The following is a 27,248-nucleotide window of genomic DNA, read 5'->3' on the forward strand; positions in this document are numbered from 1 at the left end:
TCACCCAAAGTTCTGGGGGAAGGAGTTGTCTCTGTTCATGACCTCTTCTTGTTTCCCACTTTCTCTAGCCACTACTTGCCTCTCCCATCTGTTTTCTGCCCTTATTACCATTGAAACTGCCCTTGAAGTCACCAGTGATCTCATCACTACATCTAATGGCCTTTTTTCAATTTTCTTTAATACTTCTGTATTTTCTCCTGCCACCCATTCTCTCCTTCTGAAAATTGTCTCCTCCTGTGATTATAAAAATATCTTCATCTCCAGCTTCTTGAGGCACACTTGCTTGCCCCCCCCTTGTTTTCTTCCTTGTTTTCTTTTTTTTTTCTTTTTTTCTTTTTGTTCCTTGTTTTCTTCCCTCTCTCCTTAAAGATGGGTGTTCCTTCAGAGTTTTAGCTTTAACCCTCTTTGTTTCTCTGTATGCTTTAGCTTGGCAAACCCATTCAATCCCTTGGTCCTGTAATGCCAGAGAAACTGAGCAACATAGAGATTAGAGAACAACTTAATAATTTATTTAATGGAAAGATTTACTGGGACCAAATGGATCCATGGTTTGGTCCCAGGGCTGAAGGAGACTATCATCTCAAAGAATCCAGCCCTGAATGTCAGATACAGGATTCTTTTATAGGGTAACAAGAACAATGACTTAATGGGGAAGGTACCTGGATGGGGCTGACCTAATGGGGGGAGGATGACATAAAGGAGGCAGGCATAATGGAGGGAGGTACTAGAGAGGCACCTGATATTCTAATGATGTCTAAAATAGATAAAGACCTTTATCCCATCAAACATTAAGAGGGAATGACTATAGCCTAAGGTCTAAGATATAAGACCTTTATCCTAACATTAAGAGGGAATGGTTATAACCTGAGGCAGAGTAACTGAATAGGACAATTAGAGAAACTGGGTCAGGACATTAAAAGAGAACTATGGTGCAACAGTTCCTTCATATCACCTTAACACAGATCTCTTTTTCTATCTGACTTTGTTTCTGAACTCTAACTCCATATCTCCAACTGTTTACAGAACATTTCTACTTGGACATTGTACCTGTATCTCAAAGTCAACATGTCTCAGATTGAGACTGTTATTTTTTCCCTAACCATGCCCCTAACCATAACCATTTGATGTAACTCTTTCAATCATTTGCATTACTCCCATTTGCACCAGCCCATGTTGAAAATGTTGTCTTTGGTTCTTCCTTTTTCATTAGTTCTTAAGTCCACAGGAATATGGCCTGGTACTTCACTATGGTCCTATTCTCCATCCATGAAAATGTCGCTCACCAAAGTGCTCTTTGCTCTCCTCCATCCCCATATCCATGTTGTCTCTACCGATTAAAATATGATGTTATTTGCTTTTTCTTAATAATTTTATTTTCCTACATTCCTGTTGATTTTCCCTTTACACGATCTCTTCCATCTGCTCCTATTTCTTAGTTCCCACTGCTGTCATTCCAGAACAAGCTTTTAACTGACTCGCCTGTCTCTGATTTTACTCTACCTCCCTTCTATTTTCCCCATTGCTACTAGGCTAAGCTTTCTCATCTGCAGATCTGCTAGTGTCACTCCTCTGCTCAGTAACTGTCGCTTCTCTCCCTCCCAAAGAAAGCTCAGACTCCCTAACCTGTCATTCATGGCCCTCTTTTGCTCCACAGTAGCTTTCTAACCTTGTACATAAGCATGTTGTCATAAGCTGTTACATGCCTTAAAGGTCCCAGGAACACCTGTAGAACATTTTGCTTCCCTGGCTTGGTGTTCCAACTCAATGTGTTGTAACCAATTCCCCCGAGTTTATAGTTCAAAGGACTCAAAAAAGATAGATTTATTTGCAGGTTGAAGAACCGAGACTACCCATCAATGACCAACACTTAGTAGAGATGCTTATGTGGCTTCAGTCACTCATAGTATTCCCCGGTATAGGAGTCACCCAGGTGGTTCCTACATATTACCTGGTCATCTGGGTCATGTTATTCAATCCACCAATCGCTCATCTTGCTTTTCTCCACGGCACTTAGATGATCTTATTAGTCAGTGTTTCTTCTCTGGGATCTCTCCATTGTGTCCACAGCATTTTACTCTTCCTACTATTCTTTATTAACTGCCAAAAGTTAGTTGCAGATGTTATCTTGTACTCTGCATTTCCTTCCACCTACATTTCTCAACTTTTAGCCGATGATATCCCTTCTCCAGATTGCCTCTTTAAGCCTCTGCTAGTTCGCTTAGATGATGTCCCTCGATGGTGAGTCTCCTGCAAGTATCTTTAACCATCAGGAGCTCACCTTTCCTAGTACTATCCAGGAAGTTCTCTCTCCCTCATGCCATATTGGCTCTTTGTGAATCTGCCTGAGGGAGAACATTTCAGGAAGGGGAAGGTATTCTAGCCTTCCCCTGTATTGCTTTATAGCAAGGGAAAATATTACAGACTGGCACACTCAGGATCTTGCCCACTTATATTCTTTTACTCACATTCTTCCTTATATCTGGAATCTCTTTTGGCCTCCTTCACCTAGTCACCTAAGGGATTCCTGCCTGGTTTTTAAGATCGAGTTAGATAATATTTTCCATGAGGAAACCTGTTAGGTTCTTACTAAGTGCTAAGTTGGTTCTTAACAATTCTCTAGCTCAGAATTCATACCTTTAGTTCAAACCTTTAAGGGAGTTTTCACCTTTGAAAGGAATACTTTAAAGAAGCAAGTTCATTGGTTGAAGGAGTTCCCACAGCCCCTGGGAGTACCCACAAGCCCATTCTCTGGGAGGATAAAAAGATGCAACATTGAATCTGAAGAACAGTCTGGATTGAGTCAAAGAGAAGACGGCCCAGGGATTCGCAAGTCCAGCAATCCCACACTTTTGGAGGGGAAGGATCCAGAAGCCTCCAAGAAACCTGCTCACAGAGGAAAAGATTATACAGAAAAGAAACCTCCTTCCAGAGGATTACAATTGAGAGACAACAGGACATTACAGAAACCCCTCCATCTTACCTCACTCAGATTTCACAACAGATTTTACTTCTCTCTAGTGTGCTTGCCTTCTATTTATTTGCATTAGAATTACTTGTATATGTGTCTCATCCTCCAATTTCAGGATACCTACAAGGGCATGGACCATGTCTTTTCTTAAAATGTAGAGTTCCCTCATTGCCTGCTAGTATAATGCTCTGCAGCCATTAAATTTGTTAGAAATCGTTGCTGAATAATCGGAAGGGAAATAAAACAAAATTTGAGTCATGGAGAACACTAACTGTTACAATTGCTTGAGATGAAAACATTAAATAATTGGGTCTTTCCGAGACACGCTCAGATGAGCCTGTGAGGCACCTGTAAGCAGGAATCATATGTTAAATTCTGACAAATTGCACAGATGGATTTATTATTTATAAATATTGCTGCAGTCCTGGAATGGGACATTCAGGATCCATGGTAAATAAAAGTTTTAAGATAATGGAATCAGGAAATGAGATATGAAAGTCATTTATTTCAACAACAGAACTTTTCAAACCTGTATGTCGGCAAGCTAAATCCAGACAAAGGGGGAAGAAGCATGGTGTAACACGTGGAAATTGGGGCCTAGACAATTGGGGAGCCACTCAGATGATGCAGTAAGAAAGATGTCTGCCTGGATATTATCGCACCTTCTCAATCTCTTCTCTAATTGCATTTAATTTTAGTATCTCCGCAGCAGACTTGCAGAATTTGCTATGTAAAACTGGCCAAGCAGAAAAGCTCTTTTTGTTTCTTAAATTAGTAAAGCCCTAGGAGATGTTGAATGAAATTCTGCGCGCGCGCACACACACACACACACACACACACACACACACACATACACACCCAGAGCTGTACTCTTCCAATAGTGTTTGAAAAGGACCTCATCTAGGAGGGGATTACCGCTTAAATTGTTTTAAAATCTACCACATTGCATATGTTTCATATCCGCTCCCATTCTAGTATAAATTCATGAGCATTTTTAGTTTTGCAACCAAGTTGAATCCAAGTGCTAAGAAAAAAATGGAAGATCATAAATAAACATGCTTGACTTCCTTTATTTAGTTCTTGAAAAATACTTGTCTGAGAACGAATGGATTTCAGACCTGCATGTAATCTGGTTATTACCAAGATAATACAGAGATCTGAAGGTAATTTATCAAAAGGCTATAGCTTACTCATAAAGCAATTTGATGTTAAATACAATGAAAATTGGATTTATTTTAAGATGGAAAGATAACCTGGCTTTTGTAATGTTCGTAGTCATTCATTCAATTCAAGTAGCTCTTCTTTTCTCAAGATGGCTCCTTTTAGAAAACTAGCACTGAATAGGGCTAAAACTCTCCAGTTCCAAAGTGTCAAACACGTGGCTCTGCCAAACTCTGGAGTGAAACACATATGCAGGTTGTTGCTGTAAACTACAAGATCAAAACTCCTTGTAGGAAAACTGGCCAAGGGGCAATTCACCCATGTCAGGCTTCCTTGTCTAAGACTGTATTCACAGCAGTAGATGTAGTTGTGTAATGTCTGGGCTAGTTTTCGAGTGTGGAGTCTGAGATTGAGCTGGAGCACACTCTCACTGGAGTTTCTCTCAAGCCTTTATATAGCTTAGTACAATGACATCACTACAGCACACTAAGCATGTGCCAACTGGAGAACCATTACATCACCATACTAAGTACTAAGAGTGTGTGCACTAGAGAACCATCAATCACGTTGACTTAACACCCTGCTGTAAATATCTTTGCTTCAAGTATACTTTTCTCAGAGTTCCTCAATATCTGTGGTCCTCTACATAATTCTTTCATATTGAAGTGTAAAAATGGTGTAAGAATTCCACGTGTGCACACACACACACACACACACACACACACACACACACACACACAAGGAGGGGAAGACCAAACTGGTATAAGCTGAGATTTCTGATCTACCATCAGAATCATACATGTGTTAGGGAAAATAATGAACTAGAACATGGCCTGCTAAATATTTCTCTGTTCTCAGATGTATAAAGAAGTCATTTTTTAAGAAAAATAAGAAGAGCATAAGAAAAAATATAATTCACAGTTACAAAATGAACCAGTTAAAAGATTGGTAGTGAGAGCCCCATTATTATTATCTGGCTTGTTAGACAGATTGGATATGCTATGGCACATCATGTGCCTTGAAACATACCGCTGCAGAAAATCCCTTAATAGAGGCTCAGGAACTGATACATCTCCAGTGATGGAAACTTTACAAAGTGTTTTCTGTATGTTATCTCTGAGGCACCTGAGGCATCTCAGTCCTTGCATGTAAAGCTATCAAGGTAGCTTTCGAGTAGTCAAATTATTGTTTGCTTGCATCCACTCAAACCCCAGCTCATAATCATATTATAATGATTATCCATTTCAGGTATAGATTGCACTAGGTAGCCCTTGCACTTTCTTCCAATCCTCAAATATTGTCATTCTGGTTCTCCAAATCCAGTACTCTTTCATTTGCATCTCACTGCAGGAACATTTTCGTGAAGGAGGTTGGTCTGAATGGAGGAGTAAGAATACCAGTGGGATGGAAACTGAACAAAACATAGGCTTTTGGTTAGCCACATATTCTCTAGACACATACAGATCTGGAACAAAGGACTGAGGAGGAGGGTAATACACTACTTAGTAGTTTTCCTTTCTGTTCATTTGCAAGGGAGACAAAAAGGAATTTTATGTGTTTACTAGTTCACGTACCTCTCCACAAGTGCACATGTATGTTCTTTGTATTGATATTCTTGTGGTAGGTATACTCTTCCCACTAGTGGCATAGGCATTTGAGAGAGGAGATATTCCAGGTCTATGGAGGAAGTATTTTTCCTCTTATTTCACTAAATGCCTTTTCAAGAATTGATCATAGCCTCTGACTAAAGAAAAAATAAACATGTGTGTATATGTTCATGTGTGTGTGTGGTGTGTGTGTGTGTGTGTGTGTGTGTGTGTGTGTGTGTGTGTGTGTGCATTTTGGCAAGGAGATTTCCAAGGATTTTCATTCTTTTTAAAGTTATTTAAATAGAATTTCTTAATATCACTTCCTCTGGAATTGTGTTGTTGATATATAGAACTTCTGATGGCATGTATGGTATTCTTCATATCTGGCGACTTTGCTCAAGTTGTTCATTGTTTCATCTAGTGTTTTTTAAAATTCTCTCAACTTCTCTCTTTATATTATCTCATAATCTACAGAAAGTAATACTTCTGTTTCCTCTTTGCCCATATTTGTTATTATACTTTCTTTTCCTTGTCTTGTAAATAGTTAACATTTCTAATACGATATATTTTTTTGCTGAGGCAACTGGGGTCAAGTGACCTGCCTAGAATCATATACCTAGGAAGTATCAAGTGTCTGAGATCAAATTTAAACTCACGTCCTCCTATCTTCAGGGCTGGTGCTCTATCCACTGTACCACCTAGTTGCCCCATATAATATTAAATAATAATTGTGATAATGGACATCCTAGCTTTACCCCATTATTATTGGGAAGACTTCCAGTTTCACCCTGTTACAGATAGTTCTTACACTTGAATTTTAGATAAATACTACTTCTCAATTTCAATAAAGCTCCATTTATTGCTATGCTTTTTATCATTTTTAATAATAGGTGTTATACTTAGTCAAGTTTTTTCTTCATCTATGGATATAATCATATAATTTTTGTTGTTTTTGCTATTGATGTCAATTAAGCTTATAGTTTTCTTAATATTGAATCAGCCCTGTGTTGCTGGTATAAATCTCTGAAAGCTGCCCACTCCTTTTCTGCTCAGCTGTTGCCAATCATATGTTGTTTCAATTTTCCCTCAAAGTTTAGCAACAAATGGTTACCGCTTAGAGAAGCCCTCAAATCTGTTGTTAATAAGTCTTCTGGTAATTACCTTGCCTTGAGACCACCACTTTTGTTGAATGGGAGCATTTAGCTTGGTGGTGATAAGTGTATGATCAGTCCAGCACTCTGTGCCATACATTGCATTGCCTTCATCAACTCTCAATCCTTTCTGTCTCTTTTCCTTATGATGACAAAATTTATTAAATGGCAATGTTTACTGTGAGGATGCATCCATGAATTTTTGCTAATGTTTAGGTAAATGGAAGACAGTATCGATGGGAATAAAGTCACGAGATGTACAAGTCTCTAGTAGTAAGTGACCACTGCTGTTGCTTTTTCCAAATCTGTTCTTCCTAATGATTTCCTGCCACATCTGGTAGTCTGAACCTATTCTAACATTAAAAATTACCCAGAATTATATGTTTCTCCTCTTTTGACACTTTGATCTTGAGGGACTCTAAGTCTTTATAAAAATTTCCTTTGACCTCATTAGGATTCATCATGTTGAGAATGTAGGCACTGATGATGTTGGCATGGCATTTTCCTTTAAGAGGCAATTACATTTTCATGAACCCATCACTCTTTTTGGTAGACATACAAGCTTGCTGAATAGATTTGTTTTGATTGCAAAACCAATACCAGTTTCACAGTGCTCTCCTTAACTGTGGCCATTCCAGAAAAAAAAATGCGTATCTGTCTCCAAATTCCATAAGCTGACCTTTATTTGCTACCCTATTACACTCAGGGATGCTATTTGGATTTGGTACCTGCTGAGTTCTCTCAAAACAAGAGCTGTTTATCTTTTAGGTCTACTGGATTTTTGTGATATCTATTAATGTGCTTGCTCCCATGCTTTTTAGCATGATATTTTCAGATGCCTTCATTGAGAACAAATACAGCACAAAAGTTAGCTACTATACTGATGATAAATTATTTAATCTATAAAAGCTATACCTTTCCAAAAAGAATTCATAGAAGAACTCAATAAAGATTTTAAAAAATCAAATCAGAGATATTGAGGAAAAATAAAATAAAACAATCCAATAAAAGCAAGATTGTGAAAAAAAGCTGATCAAATGGAAAAGGAGACCCAAAAATTTTAAGGAAGAAGATGACATTTTGAAAATCAGAATTGGGCAAAGGGAAACCAGTGAAGTTATAAGAGAACAAGAAATAATAAAACAAAATATAAAAAATGAAAAAATAGAAGAGAATGTGAAACATTTCATAAGAAAAACTGATCCGGATAATAGATGAAGAAGAGAAAACAAGCATAATCAGACTACATGAACAATAATACTAGAAATAATTAAATAAAATCTCTATGAAGCATAAGAACAAGAGGGCAAAGTATGAATAGAAACAATTCATGAATCACCACCTGAAAGAGATCCTGTGAGGAAACCTTACAGGAATATCATAGCCAAAACTCTCTGATCAAGGAGAAAATATTATGAGCAACAAGAAAAAAAATTTAAATATGGCAGAGCCACAATTGGAATCACACAAAACCTACATTAAAAGACCACTGGTTTTGGAACACTATATATCAAAGAGTAAAAGAACTGGGATGGCAGCAGAAAATAGCATACCAAAAAAGTTAAGCATAATCCCAAAATACAGCATCAAAAATGAATATTTAATAAATTGCTAACTTTCAGGATTTTGTTGCAAAAAACACATAAAATCCAAAGTAAATATGAGGTAAATATCAACAATTAATTAGAAGGGAGTCACTTAGGTTAATCTTCACTCTTTTAATATAAATGATACATCTAAAATGGTCATTTGTAATCAGATAGGGGTAGAGTTGCGTATGATGTGATTCTAAAAAATAAGCCTGTATAGGAAAAGATAAAGACAGTAATTATTTTATAAAAATGAAATGTGAGAGGAAGAAGTGAGATGGAGAAATTAGGGGAGGAGGGCTGGTAGTTTGGGAGCCCTATTCTAATCAGGAATGTGTTAAAGAGGGGAAAATGAATATATATTGAGAAGAGTAGAAAGTCTAAATTCAGAAAGAAAAAATAAGGTAAGGGGGTAGGTTGGGAGAATGGATAAGGGAGGGATCCCTGAAGGGAAGGGTAGATTAAGTAATAGGAGGGCAAGGTAGCAGGTAGAAGTAAAGCAGAGGAGTTAAGAAGGATATGAAATAGAGATATACACAAATGCAAAATAAAGGTCAGGAGTAAAATGTATTAGGTAAAAAAGAAGAGGAGTAATCATCTCAAATAGAGTTAAAGTTAAAATCAAAAGAGAATAGCAGGAAATTAGATAGTATATGGTTGGAATATTGCTGTGAGGTGGGAAATGATGAGTTGGTGGATTTAGAAAAATATGGAAAAACTCGAACTCACAAAGGAAGATGTTATCTACCCTCAGAGAAACAGAAGACAAATAAGAATAGAATGGTGTTACATGTATATGTTTATGATTATAAATCATGTATACATATATGTATATGTAGATATATGTATGTATGTATTTGCATATGTACTTATGTGTGTATATCGATAGATTTGTGCTTAATTGTAGCCTTGCTGAGGGAGGAGGGAAAGGAAAAGGAAAAAAAAATAAGTAAAAAGTACACAATAGAAAACAAGCTGAAGGTGTCCAGAACCTGAGGCTGACCTCATTGTTGTATGCCTATGAAACCTGGAAATATATCAGCGCCGCACTGGGAAAGTGGACTGCTTCCATGTGAATTGTCTTAGGAAGATTCAGAAGATCGCCTGACAGGATGAGATACCAGATGCTGAGGTCCTTTCTGCCAGGCATTCCAACTCTGCCACAGAGACTGCAACTCTGATGAGCTAGCCGTGTTGTTCAAATGCCAAACTTGCATTTGCCTAAAAGAGAGAACACACACGAGGCAAGTGCTCACATGGTGGTCAGAAGAAGTGACTCTCAAAGTCTTTCTTAACTTTGAAATTTATTGTATGACTTGGGAGACACTGGCCCTGCATGGTGTGCCCTCATCAAAGGTGCTTGAAAAGCAAAGCAGAATTGTATTAGCTCCAAAGAAATGCTAAGTGTGTGAATTTGGAGAATCCACCCCATATGGACTACTTGTGCCCAACCTGTGGTAGAGCATTCTGGTCTGATCAGCCATAGTCAGACACTTTGTAACTTGACTTCAACATGGCGATGTCATCTGGGTCCTCTTTGAAAGCAAAGGACAACAGCTAAGCAGCTGATATAATTCCATCCTGATCATTGTGTGTGATCATTGTGGTATACTGTTGTAGTATCCTTACTAGTATTTTATTTTAAATTTTTTGCATCAATATTAATTAAGGAAATTACTCTATAGTTTTCTTTCTTTGGATTTTGTTCTCTCTGATTTATGTATCAAATCATTTTTGTATTACAAAGAATTGGATAAGATTCGTTCTTTACTTAATTTTTTTTCAAATATTTTATATATTATTGGTATCAATTGTTCCTTAAATGTTTGGTAGAATTCACTTATAAAACCATCCTGGGGATTTTTTCTTAAGGAATTCATTTATGATTGTTCAATTTCTTTGTTGAAGATAGGTTTATTTAAGTATTCTATTTCCTCTTCTAATAATCTAGGCAGTTTATGGGTTTTTAAATATTCATCCATTTCACTTAGATTATCAGTTCTACTGGCATATAATTAAGTGGAAAAGCACCTAATAATTGTTTTAATTTCATCTTTATTGGTGGTGAATTCACTCTTTTCATTTTTGAGATTGGTAATTTAGTTTATTTTGGTTTGAGGGAAGGGAAACAGGGAACTTATTGCATTGGTTATGGATCTCAGAGTGAAGAAACTTACTCTCCTTCAAAATCTTAGCAATTGCTCTTCTCCTTATAGTCCTAGAGAAGTTCCTGGAACACTGGGGTATTAAGTGACTCTTATGGTATATATCAAGGGCAGGAATTGAAACCAGGTTTTCCTGAATATGAAGCAAGAATGTTCTCCATATACAGAGTTGTCTCCCCCCCCCCCCAGAGTTGTCACAAAAGCACTAAAATACTATAAAAATGTGAGTTTTTTGAATTAGGTTTAAAGGGCCTAACCATATATATACCATATATTATTTTTATTATAGCTTTTTATTTATAAAACATATGCATGGGTAATTTTTCAGCATTGACCCTTGCAAAACCTTCTATTCCAAATTTTCCCCTCATTCCCCACCTTCCCCTAGATGTCAGGTAGTCCAACACATGTTAAATATGTTAAAGCATATGTTAAATCCAATAAATGTATACATATGTATGTAGTTATCTTGTTGCACAAGAAAGATCGGATCTAGAAAGAAGGTTAAAAAAACCTGAGAAGGAAAACAAAATGCAAGCAAACAATAACAGAACGAGAGAAAATGCGATGGTCCACATTCATTTCCCATAGTTCTCTCTCTGGGTATGGTGGGTTCTCTTCATTATTGAACAATTGGAACTGGTTTGGATCACCTCATTGTTGAAGAGAGCCAGATCCATCAGAAATGATCATCATATAGCATTGTTGTTGAAATTATACAGCAACTGCCATCAAGTGGCATGCTAGTAGGCTTGAATAAATAAATAATTGTAATTGAAGGGAAATAGAATGCATTTTGTAATTAAATTCCTGTAGCTCAAGTACCTAAGTGTTTTATGATCCATATTTGGACTCACCTCAGTATTATAAATTTTGTAATCCGTTATCATTTAAGGGCAGAGATATTCAGATTATTAATAGTTAGAAAACTAGACAAGTTTTTCTTTACAGCTATTATTCACATTTTCTGGTAGCTCAATGTCCTCCCTCTACCCACACGTATATACATTTTATTTCTCCCTGTTCCTCCTCTTTTCTCACACCTTTTATGCGTGGGAAATCTGAAAGAACGATTTTTCAAGAGGATAAAACATAATATAAATATCTTATAAATATATATAATATATAACATTGTATTTGAATATGTGATACATAAATTTTATGTGCGTATAAACACACACGGAAAAGTATAGAAACCAATGGCAATGAGAAAGGATTAGAGTGAGAGTGTGATTGACATCCATATGGATCCATATGTGGTCATAGACATATATACTGTTTCTTACTCCGGCTGTAGCTCCCAATTTATGTATTGTAAGGTATCATGAAATCACATAATAATAAGTCATTACAGCATCCTGGTTCTGCAAGAAAGTCCCATGTCTCTTTTTTCTCTCTTTATTGGATGGAAACATTCCCTTTTGCATGAGTAAGAAAATTGAGTAAATCCCTACTTCAAGTCCCTTTGAATCAATTCCCCCCACACATATTTTCTCTGTCATCCTTATGTCTCCCCCAGGAAGGTGGTTTAACTTAACACAGAGTATCTGGAATAGTCCCCTTGATCTTGAAAATGAGAACTACAATAGCTTCTATTCCTTCATGGCCTGTCTAACTTAAAAAAGGCAGTTGAAATAAGGACCTGAAACATGTTTCTAATATTATCTTTAATAGCCATCATATTCAAATCATTTAGAGGCTGAGTAGACCAAATTTCTCCCTAAAACTTGGAAACCTACCTTTAATTAAAGCAAGGATGAAAATCTGGCCTCACTTGGAGCTATTTGGCAGAAAAATCATTAGGCTGCCACTGATACTGCTTTATTAATATGCTATACAGTACCTTACTCAGAACCACTCTCCTTTGAGTAGCCATTGTTTCCAATAATTGCCAAGGAAATTCATCAGGCAGCACTGGCTCAATTCCAAAGAAAAGGGTAGAAACCAATTAAATGCTTAAAAGTTTTTAAGGATAAATTAGAAGGTGGATTTTAGAAACCCCTTCAGATCCAACTAGAGGTGGATGACTGACTTTTATATAAGCTCTCTGGCTGAGGTTTCTGTTTTCATCTTAAGTCTTTAGGATATATACTACATCTGGGTGTCAGCCACACAAATTAGCCCTGCCTAGGGGCTAAGAACAGTCAGAAAGATGGCTTATCTATTCACATACCCCTTGAAGAAGACCTGGTTGTAACTTGAAAAACTTTGACACATTCTATACCTTCAGCAAATTTAGATTCCATTCCTCCAAAGGGAAAAAAATCATTTGAAACTCCTTTAGGTTAGGGCCAGGCTCTATCCGATGTAGGGAAAGCTTGGAAAAAGAGGGGCAAATGTGCAAATAATGCCTTCCTTGTGCTGGTTCCAATTTGCTCACTGTGATTTGTTTTCATCTCCCTTCTGGAGACCCAGAGTTACATGAGCAATTAAGCTTCATTGAGCCACAAGTTGTCTATATTGAAAGGTATAGGTTTTTAAGGGTATTGAGTAGAAATAAGACATTAATAAAATGGTTCTGAAGCCTTAGCACAAAAGTCAGTCAGTAAGCATTTATTAAGCTCCAGTTATGTGCCAGGAACTATGCTAAGCACTGAGGATGCAAAGGACTAATTGGAGAGAAACCTATAAAAAAAGAAACCAAAAAGATGAGAGGAGTGGAGAGGAGTGGGGACTTGATGAATTCTTATAGTTGGAATGGCAAATGACATGAGAATGTGAGAGTTTGAATTGATTTCTTCTTAGATAATGAGTTTCTGGAAGTCATGAAGTCCAGGAAAGCATCCAGGTGGTAAATGATAAAGTTAAATTCCCCGGGCCCTCTGGTTAAATGGTGGAGGAACACCAAGAAATTCCCAGATATCAACTTCCATCCCTTACAATCAGAGGGAGGGAAGGGATTCCAGGGACAGGAGATTGCCAAGGAAGCATCGGTTTCCGAGTTGATTTTGTCTTGTGGAATAAGAAGACAATCTGTTTTGAAGAAGGCTGGCGACTGAGCTTTGAGGGTGAAGGAAAGAGCCAGGCGTCCTACTTTGTGGCAACTAGCTCCTGGTGATCTGGGACTATTTCTTGTAAGCTGGTCACTTAGGACACCTTTAGCCTCTGGATCAAATAGTTGTGGCTCTGATTGGAGATGTCCATTTAGATTTTCATGGTTTAGGAAGGGATGATCGGGAATTACCTCTGACCGACAGAAGGCAGCATATAGATGGTATCAGGTGCAAAGGAGCAGCTGGTTTGGGGGAACATCTTTGGAATACAGTAAAAATAAAATAATTATATGATTTCTTTCCTTACAGCAGTGCATCTGTTTGGCCTGACCTGGCAATTGCAGCCAGTTGAAGGACAGCTCTACGAAAATGGAGTTAGCAAGGGAAACCGAGGGACTGAATCAATGGATGCTACCTACCCACCAATCGGAGGAAAGGTTTCTGATAAAACAGAGAAAAAAGGTACTTGACTGAAGATGAGTAAATTATTATGAATGGCTTTCCTCACAATTTGGTTCTTCAGTAGAAGGACTGAATGAGGAAAGGATAAGATGTTAATGTGTCTTATGTAATAGAGCTTTCCTCTGGTGCCTTGGGTAGAAGCAGAATGAATTTTCCAAAAGCGTAGGCTCTTTTAAAAACAGAGAAGTCTTGATACAGTGGAGGTTACAGCACACTTAAGATTTCATTTCCCACCTAATGACTTGAAGCGAAGTTGGGGTTGAAATCAAGTGATTGTGTTGGAGGACACAAAGGGAGAGTCTTGGTTGGTGTACACACTTGACATTTCAGGAGATATACACACACACACACACACATACACACACACATATATATATGTGTGTGTGTATGTATGTATATATACGTATGTATGTATATGTATATACGTATATGTGAGATCCATACACATATGTATGTGTATAATGTGTATATATATGCACGTATGTATGTATGTATATGTATGTATGTATATGTGTATATATAGAAACGCCTTCTACTCATCAGATGGTTGGTGGGAGGGGCAGGATTGGATCTGTAACAGCTGGAGAACATGACCTCAAGGCCACCTGAAAGGGGCTAACTTATATAGGGGTAGCTAATACCACTTCAGAACTCCCTGGCTCTTTCCACACATATCATGTCCCAAGATTCACAGCCACTAGCAGCTTTTCATTCCTTTTGAATAATCTGTTTTCAGCTGCAAACTCTGAAAAAAAGCCAAAAGGTTTTCCTTAGTGTGACTTTTCTTTTAATGAGATTATGGTGATTTCCATTCTCTAGGTTGCAGTATAGCTATGAACTCCAAGGCTACCTTTTCCTCAATTTTCACTGCCATCACTGTTTGATTTATTCCCCTTCAGCCCCTGCAGGAAGACTCATTCTTCTGAAATAAAGACTCAAACCAACTGGTACATCAGTTTGGTTCCACTTCCATTGGGAGAATTTGTTGCCATTTGACTGAATTTGGTTGAACAAATGTTGATCAGATCTATACTTTATGCCCGGCACCATGCTAGATGCCTTAAAGAAAGTGCTTAAAAGCCGGAAGTCTAATTCCTGTCTTTAGCAACCTTCCAAGGCAAAGCTAGACCATGTATTTATGTTCATTTTAAAGTTTTAGGAACAGACCATTTCACTTACCAATTAGACCAGCAAGATTATTTGACTTTCTCTTTTGTGATATATTTTGGTTTGTTTCTATGGCTTTGCTTTGGTTTATGATTCAGTAAAAGTGAACACTCGGGATCCAGCACCACAATTGAATTGTTGGTCCTGCTTTGGAGCGCTACTTACTGCATTGCTTATTTTATTCAGGTCCAACAGAACCATACTGACCTGTCTCTGAAATGTCATCATCACTTCAGAGACACCCTGAAGAGGCTATTGGTGTCAGAGCAGGCAGGCCAGGAGAGGGAACAAAATTCGCCTAACCTTTTTACAAAGGCCTCTTTTCCAATTTAGATCCATTCTCATTGGTGCTCTGTTTCCGCGAGGGAATGAGGGTGTCATAGCAATGTGAGTAAAGCAACCCGAGGATCAGTTGTCATTTTAATATTCTCTCCTAATTCCATTAGTTTTGTGACTTTTGAAAGCTATCAGAGAAGTAGAAGGTCATCAGCACATAGTCGCCAACAAACCTTTGTGTTTGTTTTCATATACAGATTTTTGGATTTCTTTCCAGTGAGCCTAATACAATTGGAACATTGCAAAAAAGACTGTGGAAGGAAAGCCCTGGAGGCTCTCAAAGACAGTGAATTTTTAAGACAAACTTTTATCACCCCATATTTTTATATAACATGACAAGTTACACAAATGTGCAAAAAAAATGTTTGTCCAATTATAACAGCCGAAAGACCAAACCAATTTCAGTTAAATATTTTATGAAGAAAAATCACTGGGGTTTTATATCATACATGCCAAGTTTTAGCTTGAAGTAACCTTTTATGGACGCATGAACATAGCCTGAACCACGGTTACACTTTGGAGGGTCCTGCTCTATTGCATTTTTACTGCATATTACTTATCAAGTACAAAAATCTTGTTATAATATAATGTATAGACAGAGCTGAATCTTGGGAAAATTCTCAAGTACTGCAGCGTTCTCATATCCTTTTGTGGTTTCTGGGCACTGTTCACTCCAGCAATATAAAGCAAACCCCATTTTTTATATTATATATTATATCATAGAAGTGGACAATGAATGAGTCACTGTGGCCTACTGGATAAAGAGTGGGCCTCGGGGCCTGGAAGATGGTCCAGTGTCTGCCTCTGTCACATGCTGGCCATGTGACTTTAAATGAATTGCTTATCCCCTCAGTTTTCTGGGCAGCTCTCTAAGATATTACGCCAAATCTACATTGGTGGCCAGAAATTCTGCACCTGGAAATCCCCTATGGCTACAAATCACAGGTCTCTCTGTCATTGTGAGTTAAAACTGACTGACCAATAGTTACGATGTAATAATTTGTCCATCCTAACTGCCCGCTCTTTAGAAGATAAGCCAAAAAATGACAGGAAACTGCTTTGGATTTCATTGTTGAGCCTCACTTTTTCCACATAGGAAATACATAAACCGAACTAAATGATCTCAGAGTCTCCTTTGGCTCTAAGGAGCAACGATATTCAATTTTGTCAAGTTCTCTAAAACTCGGTTTGAAATTGACACCTTGTCATCAAATTTTTGACTTCTTCTATTTTAGAAACTTGGCATAGCCATTGTTTGGGCTCTTTTTCCTTACAAATTGAGCACCTTAAAATGATTATCATTGTCTTCCTTGTCAGACTGATGAATAAGAGACTTCTTATAAAAATCTGTCAATCAAATTCTGTTGAGATTGGATTCTCATTAACAGTCATTATCCATATCTTCCTTTCAGTGCAACATAGAAGAATAATTTTCTCCCCACTTAGTTTTCCAATTGAAACAAAAAGGGGTGTTTGATTGCAAACATTCATTTTGTTTAAAAAAAAAAAAAAGACAAAACCTTTAAAAAAAAAAAAAAAAAAAAAAAACAGTGTGGTATAGCATAAAAAGCAATCACCGGATCTACAATTTAAGGATGTGGCTTCAAATTCTGACTCTGACAAGGTCTTGAGCTTGGGACCCTGGATTAGTCATTTCATCTCCCTCAGCCTCAGTTTCTTCCTGTGTAAAATGAATGGTATGGACTAGATAGCAGCTGAGGTCCCTTCCAGCTCTAAATCTCTGATTCTGTGTGACCTTGAATATAAAAAGAAAAACATTAATCCTGCAATTTTCTCCCCCTTCCCTGAAGTCTAAGAAAAATCTATTCATTCAATGCCTTCGTTAATCCACAAATATTTATTGAATACTTACTCTGTGCAAGATCCTCTGTTAAGCACTCGGGAGCATCTAAAGAGTCTATAAAACATAGACCTTGTCAAAATACTAACGCTGTGGTTAGAGTGAGGACTGACTTTCCACACATGTACTGATCACTACTCACTGGGAGATGAGCCTTGTACATGGCTCTATTGAGAGATACAGAGAACGGGAAGGCATGGAACCTACCTTAAAGGAGCCCTTGACCTACTGGAGTAGACTCGGTATTCATAAACAGAGCAACTTGACAACACTTACAAGGGGACATTATGTCAGCATATCAGCAAAATGATACGTCAGACATACTAAGACTTAAATACTAAGGGAGGTGTGGAAGGGTACATTCTGAAGGAATTGGCCTAGAAAGGGATGGCTTAGAAGTAGCCCAAGATAAATGACATCCACTTCGCTGTCTTCTCAGGGACTCAAGGAATGGCTTGGTCCAAGGAGAAGTGACATTAGAGCTGTGACTTTAGAGTTAGGGGCCAAACAGAAGTGGTCAGCTGAGATTCCTCTCCCCAGTAAGCTAGCTTTCTGCTCGCTAAATTCGCTTTCCCATTTGACCAGTCTTCCAACTGCATGAGCTCCAGATTGGGCCTGGCCAGTAGAGCATGTGATTAACACTGAACTCTGATTTATGATCCCAATTTCATTGTCAGTGCTTTTTGCTTTATACTGTGGGTTGGTCTATTTTCTCTAAATGTAATTGTATGTTCAATACACTTTTCAAAGGAACATTGAAGTGAATCCTATTGTAGTGTGAATATACTTAAGTCGTGTCTGCTTTTCGTTTTGGACTTTTGCATGTTAGAGGTTCGTGGCCTAAAATGATCATCTACATTTGTTTATTTAATTTGTCACATTTTCCCATCTGACATCATCGGATCGGGTTTGAGAGCTTACAAGGGCCAGAAGTAGGTATGAATATCCAGTTTTGACAGGTTAAGGAATAGATCTACAGAGAGGATAATGGATTTGGCTCAGGCAAGGCAGGGCTTCGTAAACTTTTTCCCTTTTCACCCAAAGAATTTTTATGTGACCTTGGACATAAACGTAAAATAAAATACAAATCAAACAATTACTGATAAGGAATCATAATTTTACCACCCTCACGTTTAGGTATAGAACCCCATGACCTACAATTCAAGAAACTGGGGCCTAAAGTAACACTAAAGCTAGTGGCAGAAGTGGAAGAAAAACATACTTTCCTGACTCACCTCCAAACTTTTAACACCAGTTCAGATGGTTTTCCTTACCCAGGGAACAGGAAATAGTTCTTAAGCCTTCTGCTTTTGAGGCTTATTTTCAAGAATAGGATTCTGCCATGGTTAAGGGATTTAGCACTCAGGAAATGTACACCATGTTGATAACAATAACAAAACGTGATACTTTAAGCTTTATGTAGCACTGTTATGTGTGTTATCTTACTTGATAGCCACAAGAACCCTGAGAAGCGGGCGGTGCTATTGTCATTTTTAAGAAGGACACTGAAACCCAGTAAGGTTGAGTGATTTGCCTTTGGTCTGAGGCAAGATTTGAATTCTAAGTGTTCCTGACTTCAAGTCTAGCAGCTCTATATATTCTCCCACCCTTCATTACACTTTTTTAACCTGCCTTCTACTAAGATTGCTTCTCACAGATGAGAGCCAGCTCATGCAAGTGCCCCTTCTAAACAACACCGGGTCCCTTGTGTGAGCAACCAAGCAAGGGTCTTGGCATTGGGGTGGGCCCTGGTTGACAGAAGTGAATGCTGATGCTGGTTTTCTTCTTCAGTGCTTGCTTAGCTATTATCCTCATAACAAAAGTTACCAGAAGCAGAATCAATCTGATTTATTCTTCCTGTGTCCACAATGTGAGTCTGATCTAGAGCCATGATGTAGGCAAAGCAGCAGTTTAAAATTACTATGTATAGGGCACAGTGCCATTGGGCTCTAAGTCTGGTACAAGGCGAATATTGGCACTACTAACACTAATAATGCCCACTGTGCCATGATGAGTAAGGTGGAGAAATATAGGCCAAGTGCTATGTGAGATCTTGAGGTTGGAAGAAGCAGTCAAGGCAATGAAGGACTTATCTTGATAAAAGTTGAAACAATGAATGCTGGATGTAGAGCAGGGGTTCTCAAACTATGGCCTGCAGGCCAGATGCGCCCGCTGAGGACGTTTATGCGGCCCGCCGGGTAATGACAAATGGGTTGAGGGGTGGAGACAGAGGGTGAGTTTTTGTTTTTACTAGAGTCTGGCCCTCCAACAGTCTGAGGGACAGTGAGCTGGCTCCCTAGTTAAAAAGTTTGAGGACCATTGATGTAGAGTATCAGTTTAAATCAGGAACATACTAGCCTGCTAATGTTAGCTCACAAGAGCCAGCTGTCAAATTTTCACTGAGCATTTTCACCTTGGAAATCCGTGAGTGCTGTAAATCAGGATTTGATTTGTTATTTTTTTTATTGTTGGGACTTAAGAAAATGTTGATAATACAGATTAAATTTAAAAGTGTCATCCATGTATTTTCCCAGAGAGCTGATTGCTGAACATTTACCAGCAAATCCTTGCTTTTAATACTAGGTTTTCTTCAAATATCACATATGTTTATTTACCCTGTTACAGTCCAATGAACAGAACTTGGTTTCTTTGGGCCTAAAGTGAAAAAATCCAGATATCATTTGGACAATCAAGGAGGGGGAAGGCTAGGACATAAGAGCTCAGAAGAGAAAACAGTTGAATAATTGAACACACTCAGCAGGCAAAATAAAACCAGTCCTGTGTTTTAGTAGCTTCTTAAAAACTATTTGAGCTTAAGAAATGGTGGGAAAATTGGGAATAAATCCATATGAGCACAGTAACTATGTGATTAAAATAGTGAAAAATCCTAACAATGATGGTAGAAGTTGACATCTTTATTTTTAAAGATGGATGGTGGGGCAGCCATCAATGGATAGAGCACTAGCTCTGAAGTCAGGAGGACCTGGGTTCAAATTTGATCTCAGACACTTAATACTTCCTATCTGTGAGACCCTGGGCAAGTCACTTAACCCTAATTGCCTCAGGAAAAAAACAAACAAAAAAGATTGATGGCAAATGTAAGTAAATGTCTCCTCCAATGTTGTATGTATATAGATATAGATCAATCCATATATCTATATCTATATTTCTATATCTATATCTATCTATCTATCTATCTATATATATATATATATATATATATATATATATATATATATTTTTTTTTTTCCTAATACAAGATTAGGGCAGATGCAGTTAGAGTGTAACAGCTTGTTTCTGACCATATTAAATCACTTTATCAGTATACTTCACTTTTAACAAAAAGCTTTTCTAAAGCATGCTCTAAATATACCTTCTAAAACAGATTTATGGTCACCGTGCTAAAAGATAAACTTAGTTACAGCATAAAAAATTGATGTGAAACATTACTGATCATATATGTTTAATGTTTCACTAGTTCCATTTTCCTCCTTTTCTTTTCCCAAATGAACACACATAGTCAGTGCACCAATAGAAAACATTATAATGGGTCAGGTTTATGGTGTACTATATTGAGAAGACTGCCAAGGGAGAAGCTGGCCATGTTGTGTGACTCTATTATTAAAGATTAGACATCCACATTTCTCTCAAGACACCATTTTAATTCCATAATCCATTACTGTAAGACAACAAGTTACCAGTTAGTAAAATGTAAGTTCTTTGAGGACAGGAATTGTTTTTGCCTTCTTAGTGTCCCCAGCACCTAGGACAGTGCCTGGCACCTAGTATGTGTTTATTACATGCTTACTGGTTGAATTTTTTTCACTTGTATTTTCAGCCTTCGTCACCTCTTAGTGTAATGACTTTCAAGAGTTGACCCCATTGTGAATAGCATTTTCATTTATTTATCATAGCATTAGCACTAGCTTCAAATGATTCCCTTTATCATTTGCTTAGCAAGTTTGTGTTTGCCCAAATGTTACTGTTGACGCTTTTCTAGACTTAGTTATATTCCCTTTCAGCCTCCTGAGGCCAGATTGACTTTAGGGCTGGTGCTCTATCCACTGCACCACCTAGCTACCCCCCAACTGTAGTTTTAAGGAAGAGCAACATTAGTACCAAGTAATCCAGCAAAATCCATGGCTTTAACAAGGGGAGACAAGTGAATTCCCTAGTGCTTAGGATCATAGTTTGAAATTTGGATAGAATATTATTCTATCCACCTCCTTCCCCTTTCATTTTACAGATGAGGAAACTGGGACCCAATGAGAAACTGTGAGGCCCTAGTGACCTTGAAGAGAGAGAGAAAGGGATTCAAATACAAATCCTCTGACTTCAAATCTTGTATACTACACCACATAAGCAAGGTCTGGGGTAGGGGTAGGGGACAAATATCTTATTAAGAAGGAAGAATGTATAGGGCAGCTAGGAGGTGCAGTGAATAGAACACCAGTCAGGAGAACCTGAGTTCAAATTTGGTTTCAGAAACTTAACACTTCCTAGCTGTGTGACCCTGGGCAAGTCACTTAACCCCAATTGCCTCAGCAAAAAAAAAAAAAAAAAAAAAAAAGAATATGTGTAAAATTCTGAAAGAGGGAAAGATAATTGTTTTACAGAAAGAAAGGTAGATGAATTTTAAAGCAGGATGTGCTTTTTCAAGTCAACAAATCTATCAAACATCTTTGATGCTAGACTCTATGGATGATAGAAAAACAGTATGAAACATGATCTCTGCTTTCATGGAACATATTAATTATTCAAACCAGACATAAACACATCTGATGGTTAAACAAAAATACAAGAGTATGCATGTTATGCCAAAAATAAGGAACGTAAGCTATAAGCTATAGTGCCATATGTAGAGTATATGATACTTTAGACCACCAGTTTTCAAACTCTTTTATTTTCAGGACTCTATTATATGTAGAAAAATTATTGAGGAATCCCTCTTCCTAGCCAGAACTTTTTATTAATGTGTGATATATTTTATATGATAGATAGCTAGATACCATATTAGAATTTTTTTTTTAAATCTTAGTAGTATTAAGACCAAAGTAAAAAAAAAATATATGTTTATTCTGAGTCATAATCCATTAGGTTTTCTCATTATGTGCTATCTTTACCTGAGTCTTCCCATGGATGTACTACAGGGGAGCCACGCAGCATGCCGGGAAATTTCTGTTCTATATCTTGACGCTGTTGTATACCAGTAGAACACATGGACTCTCTATTGTTCCTCTTTCTTGATACATGATTGTCCTACCTGTTTCAGGTCATGCATTTTTCTGATGCCATCAGTAACAGTGTTTCTTTTGAATGGTTTTTCATTTGTAATGTATTGTCTTTTCATGCAACCATATTTCTTCCATTGAATTGCCATCACTTCAATTCTTTGACAGTTGGGGTTTTCTGTGATTGACAACCACTGGAAGAATTTGAGAGAGGAGACAGACACACCAGACCTGTGGTTTCAGTGGCGTGAGGAACTTCCAGTCAGGGAACTTTGTCCGCAGAATTCTGTAGGGATGCCCATCAAATACGGCAAGTTGAGAACAGAATAGAAATTGGCCAGACGACAAAAGACTTGGAGGCACCACATTCAAAGGGACTCCCAAACAAAATTTTGCTTGAAAATTTCATGGGGCTCAACATTAGCCTGAACAAGAATTCTGACAGGGAGTTTTTCAGCCTTTCCTGTAAGATAGTGAAAAGAAACTCATCTCAAAAATATCCTTTTTTTAGATTGAATGGATGAACTATTAGGAAGTTTCCTCCCCCCCTTTATATCAAACCTAAATGTGTATCTGTAATTTCTACCCATTTCTTCTAATTATTTTCTTTAGCTCCAAATCTAGTCTTCTTTTCATGTGACAGAATTTAAAATTTTAGAGTATTTAACATGCCTCCTTTACCCCTTCCTCCCAGATCTTCTCTTCTTTAGGCTACACCTCTGCAATTCCTTCACCTAATTTTTATTTCTTGCCACATGGTTATTAACTATCCTGTTACCCTACTGACCATATATGCTTGACTATCAAAATTCTTCCAAAAATACAGAGCCCACAACTGAATATGATGCTGCAGAGGTGGTTGACCGCAGCAAAGAACAGAAAGATGATCGACCTCCCTAATCCCTCTACAATCTATCCAAAAATAATTGCAGGCTCTTTCCTCAAAGATAATGAGGATCTGATTGTCTCACAATACAACCAATTCTAGTTTGGGATAACTTTATTAGATTATTTTTAACATCACTTCCAGATGCATTAATACATTCTAGAATTTTGCTAGTAATCAAAGTCAAACTCACTGACTAAATATTTTCTTCCTCCATTTTGGTCCCCTTTGAAAAGTTATAGTCTTCTGTTGATCTGTATTTCTCTAATTTTCCACAATCTTTTAAAGATCACTGACCGGGCTTTAGTTATCACTTTTTTCAGTACCCTAGGATGTTTAGGCCAGATGACCTAGACTCATCAAGAGCTGCTCAGTACTTTCAGTTTTATTATTTATCTTTGATATCAACTCCCAGGCAGCCATATTTGGTCTTTACAGAGCAAAATCAGCTCTGCTTTCTCTCTGTCCCCTGTTCTATGAGTAGTGATCTTATCCTCTATTTTGAATAGGCTGTTTTAAAGCTAAGCTGGTTGTTGCTCCATCCACATTCATCTCAATAAACAACTCCACTTTTTCTTCTTCATAGGAATTATTTCATCTTGTGTCTTTAGATTCTGAGTTTTTCCTGTCGAAATTTATAGTCCATGAGATCTTACCTTTCTGAGACCTTTTAAAAAAAGCGGTTTTCTCAAATATAGGGAGATTATTTCTCTCTTTATTTTTCCAAGGTGACTATATCACACTGTTCTCAGCTTTTTGCTTTTTTCTATCATGAATTTTAAGCTCACTTGGTTTTCAAGTACTCAACCACTTCTTTCTTGGTGTGAATCCCAAGAAACTCAAAGAATTGGTTGCTCTATTTTTGAAGGATAGAATTATCATTGAGGCATGTGCAGAAATTCACTTAGTAGCTTTTAAGGAGATAGAGGGAGGGAAAGAGAGAGAGAAAAAAATCTAGCAAGGACCTGAGTAATTCAAGCCAGCTATCATACTATATTGTGGCTCTGGGCCAGACTTAGAATCTCTTTCCTGAGCCTTTCATCTCTTTCTTCTTTCTGTCCAGGTGTCTGTAATTTGCTCTAATGACATGTTTTCGATTTCTCATTGTCATCAGAATTTTTTCTATACCATCAAACTCTTCCATCTACTTCTTGGATTTCTATGAATATATTTGATTTTCTCCATCATTGTTCCTTTTTGTACATATCCCATTTCATTTTAATAAAGTGGCGTGAGTTATATTCTAGTCCTGAATGTCATCTCATCAAGTATTTCCCATACATCTGAGGTCACATTTACCTTTTTACTCTTTCCATTAGGAAACTACCTTATACATTGACCCATGACCATGAGTATTTGGTTTAATCTATTATTTATTATTAAAAGGTTCGGCTTGCTGGAATGATGCTGTTTACCAGTGAAGTTTTAAGGGGATTGATTGTTTCAAGAAATGTTGATAAGCAACATATAGAAACTTCCCTACAAAGATAATCTTATTGTATATGTCATCACTTCCAGTCATGAGATATTTAAGATTGGGGTCTTTATTTTTAGTGTTACTAAGTGCTTTATATCAGAAGAATTATGGAATCCAAAAGGTTCTTAGGGCTGTTATCGCAATAGGCTTCAAAGAAACCCTTAACATAAGGAGACAGATAAACTTTCAGGGAACAGAGATACTTTGAATACAAAATGCTATTGGAAATAAATCCCTTAACTAGGACTGAGGCTTTTGAGAGGCCTTGTACACTGAAATTGAATAACATTGGACATTGTTCATATGACCTTGTATGAAAATCACTCACAAAGATTTCTATGTAGCCATCTCTTATCTGTGACAGTAAGGGACAGATCCACAAATAAGGAAATCTACAGATACATGGATTATCTCTCCCAGTTCATATCACTTGTTAGATGCCAAGCTGAGGTAACATTATCTGATTTTCTGTTACTTGCATTCAAATTTTCATCAAGTCCCAAGAACTATCTGCAAAGCACATGGCACTTACTTTAATATTTTCATCTCTCTCAGATGGAATGAGCAAACCCCCCCCAAAAAAAAAAACTTTTATCCACAGAGTATATTGTTGATCCCTGAATCATTGAAACTTGACTATATATCATACTTGCACATTCACGAAAATGACGTACAATTAAATATACTACCCAAGGCCATGTCAGTAGCAAAGTAGATTTTTGCTGCCTTCTTTTGATCTCTCTGAACACTGAGTGAATATTTTACTTTAACCCCTGTTCTAACATCAGTTATTTGCTAGGAAAGCAGCAACGGAACTAATGGCTCTTAAATCTTTAGATGACAAGCTAGGGAAGGTTCTACTAAAATATACCACTGAGTCAAATAGGATGTGTCTTTAAAAGTCCATTGTCACTGGAATATCCCACAGTGAAGCTTGCATTATGTTCACAGAAGGCCCTGCCTTATAAATGCATGTTTATATGACTTTCTTTAAAGTAAGTACCTCCTTAGCTTGGGTTAATTTTATTGAATTTCAAATGTGTTTAAAGACTATCCAAAATGCTTAGATGCAAGACTGTGTCCTTGACCTTATAGTTATTGCAATAAAACCTTATAATTAAAGGTTTAATTACCATGTGTCACTATCTTTGGGCCCGCCTCCTCCCTCCCCCCAATTCCAAAGTTCCTTTGTGCTTTACTTAGCCTAAGGTAACTATTGGAAAGAATCATTAAGCTTCCAGACATTTAGAGAACTTGACATTGAATTAGGCAATTTCAGCAAACGTTTTAAGTTGGAAAAAAGCAAGTATGTATATACATACAACCATAACTTACTCAACAAGCATTAGTTATTTGCTGGGGGGGGGGATACTTTAGGACACTTTGCTTGGCACAGAGATGATTTAGAAATTCAGATAAGATTGTCTCTTCCTTCATGAAGCTTTCATTGTAGCAGAGAAGGTCAAAACAGACATACATACCTCGCAATCAATAAGCACTTACCATGTGCCAGGAATTGTCATGCAAAATATTGTACTTTTAAGTGTCTAAGAAAGAAGCAAACTGAGTGCTGTCCAAGGTCCTTGAGTTTGGGGCAGGAAAAACAGAGAGTAGATGAGAACTTCAAGGGAAAAAAAAAGCAGTACTAGATATATATGGGAGATAAGAGAGCCCTATTTGGGTAGACTATGGGGTACATGGAAGGGGCTAATGTGAAAGAAGCTTGGAAATATGGGGTGGCGCCAGACTGTAGAAGGCCTTGAATGCTTGATGATGAATTTTGAAGGGTTTTTTGGGAGACAGTATAGCTCTTTTTTTTTTTTTTTTGCTTGTTACCACAACTAAAAATAAGTCAGTCTCTAGCATATCAAGTTGTCAAACCATTTCCCTGCTTTCTCATCTTCATAAAATGTTCATGAGAATAATCCACATACATCAAGACATCCTTGATGAAAATATGAGAAATGAATAGGCAAGTTTTTGAAAGAGATCTGCAGCCAATTCTGTCTTGGCAGTTACATAGTTGACTGAAAGGTACCAAAAAATATAAGATCCCTTGGGTTATATTGTTTGTTGGCTATTTTTTTCAAACATTTGATTTGGCATAGCAGCGTTCATCCATAAACACTTTCCTGTAACTAATGGATGTTCTGAATTGTTAAAGTATTCTAAGATTCTCTGATAGAGGGAGCTCTGTTTACACTGGCCACAT

At 37.4% G+C, this 27,248-nt stretch overlaps 1 protein-coding gene across 10 annotated transcripts in view; it reads left to right on the plus strand.

Moving 5' to 3' along the window:
* The window catches only part of TENM1 (teneurin transmembrane protein 1), a 3,105,198-nt gene that overhangs the window by 2,835,877 nt on the left and 242,073 nt on the right, over positions 1-27,248 (plus strand). For all 10 annotated transcript variants that reach the window (XM_074277949.1, XM_074277947.1, XM_074277946.1 and 7 more), the window contains one exon: positions 13,926-14,078. In XM_074277949.1, coding sequence (XP_074134050.1) covers positions 13,926-14,078 — 153 coding nt within the window. The remainder of the gene's footprint in view (positions 1-13,925; positions 14,079-27,248) is intronic.

Source organism: Sminthopsis crassicaudata, chromosome X (assembly GCF_048593235.1).
Source record: "Sminthopsis crassicaudata isolate SCR6 chromosome X, ASM4859323v1, whole genome shotgun sequence".
NCBI classification, from domain to species: Eukaryota; Metazoa; Chordata; class Mammalia; order Dasyuromorphia; family Dasyuridae; genus Sminthopsis; species Sminthopsis crassicaudata.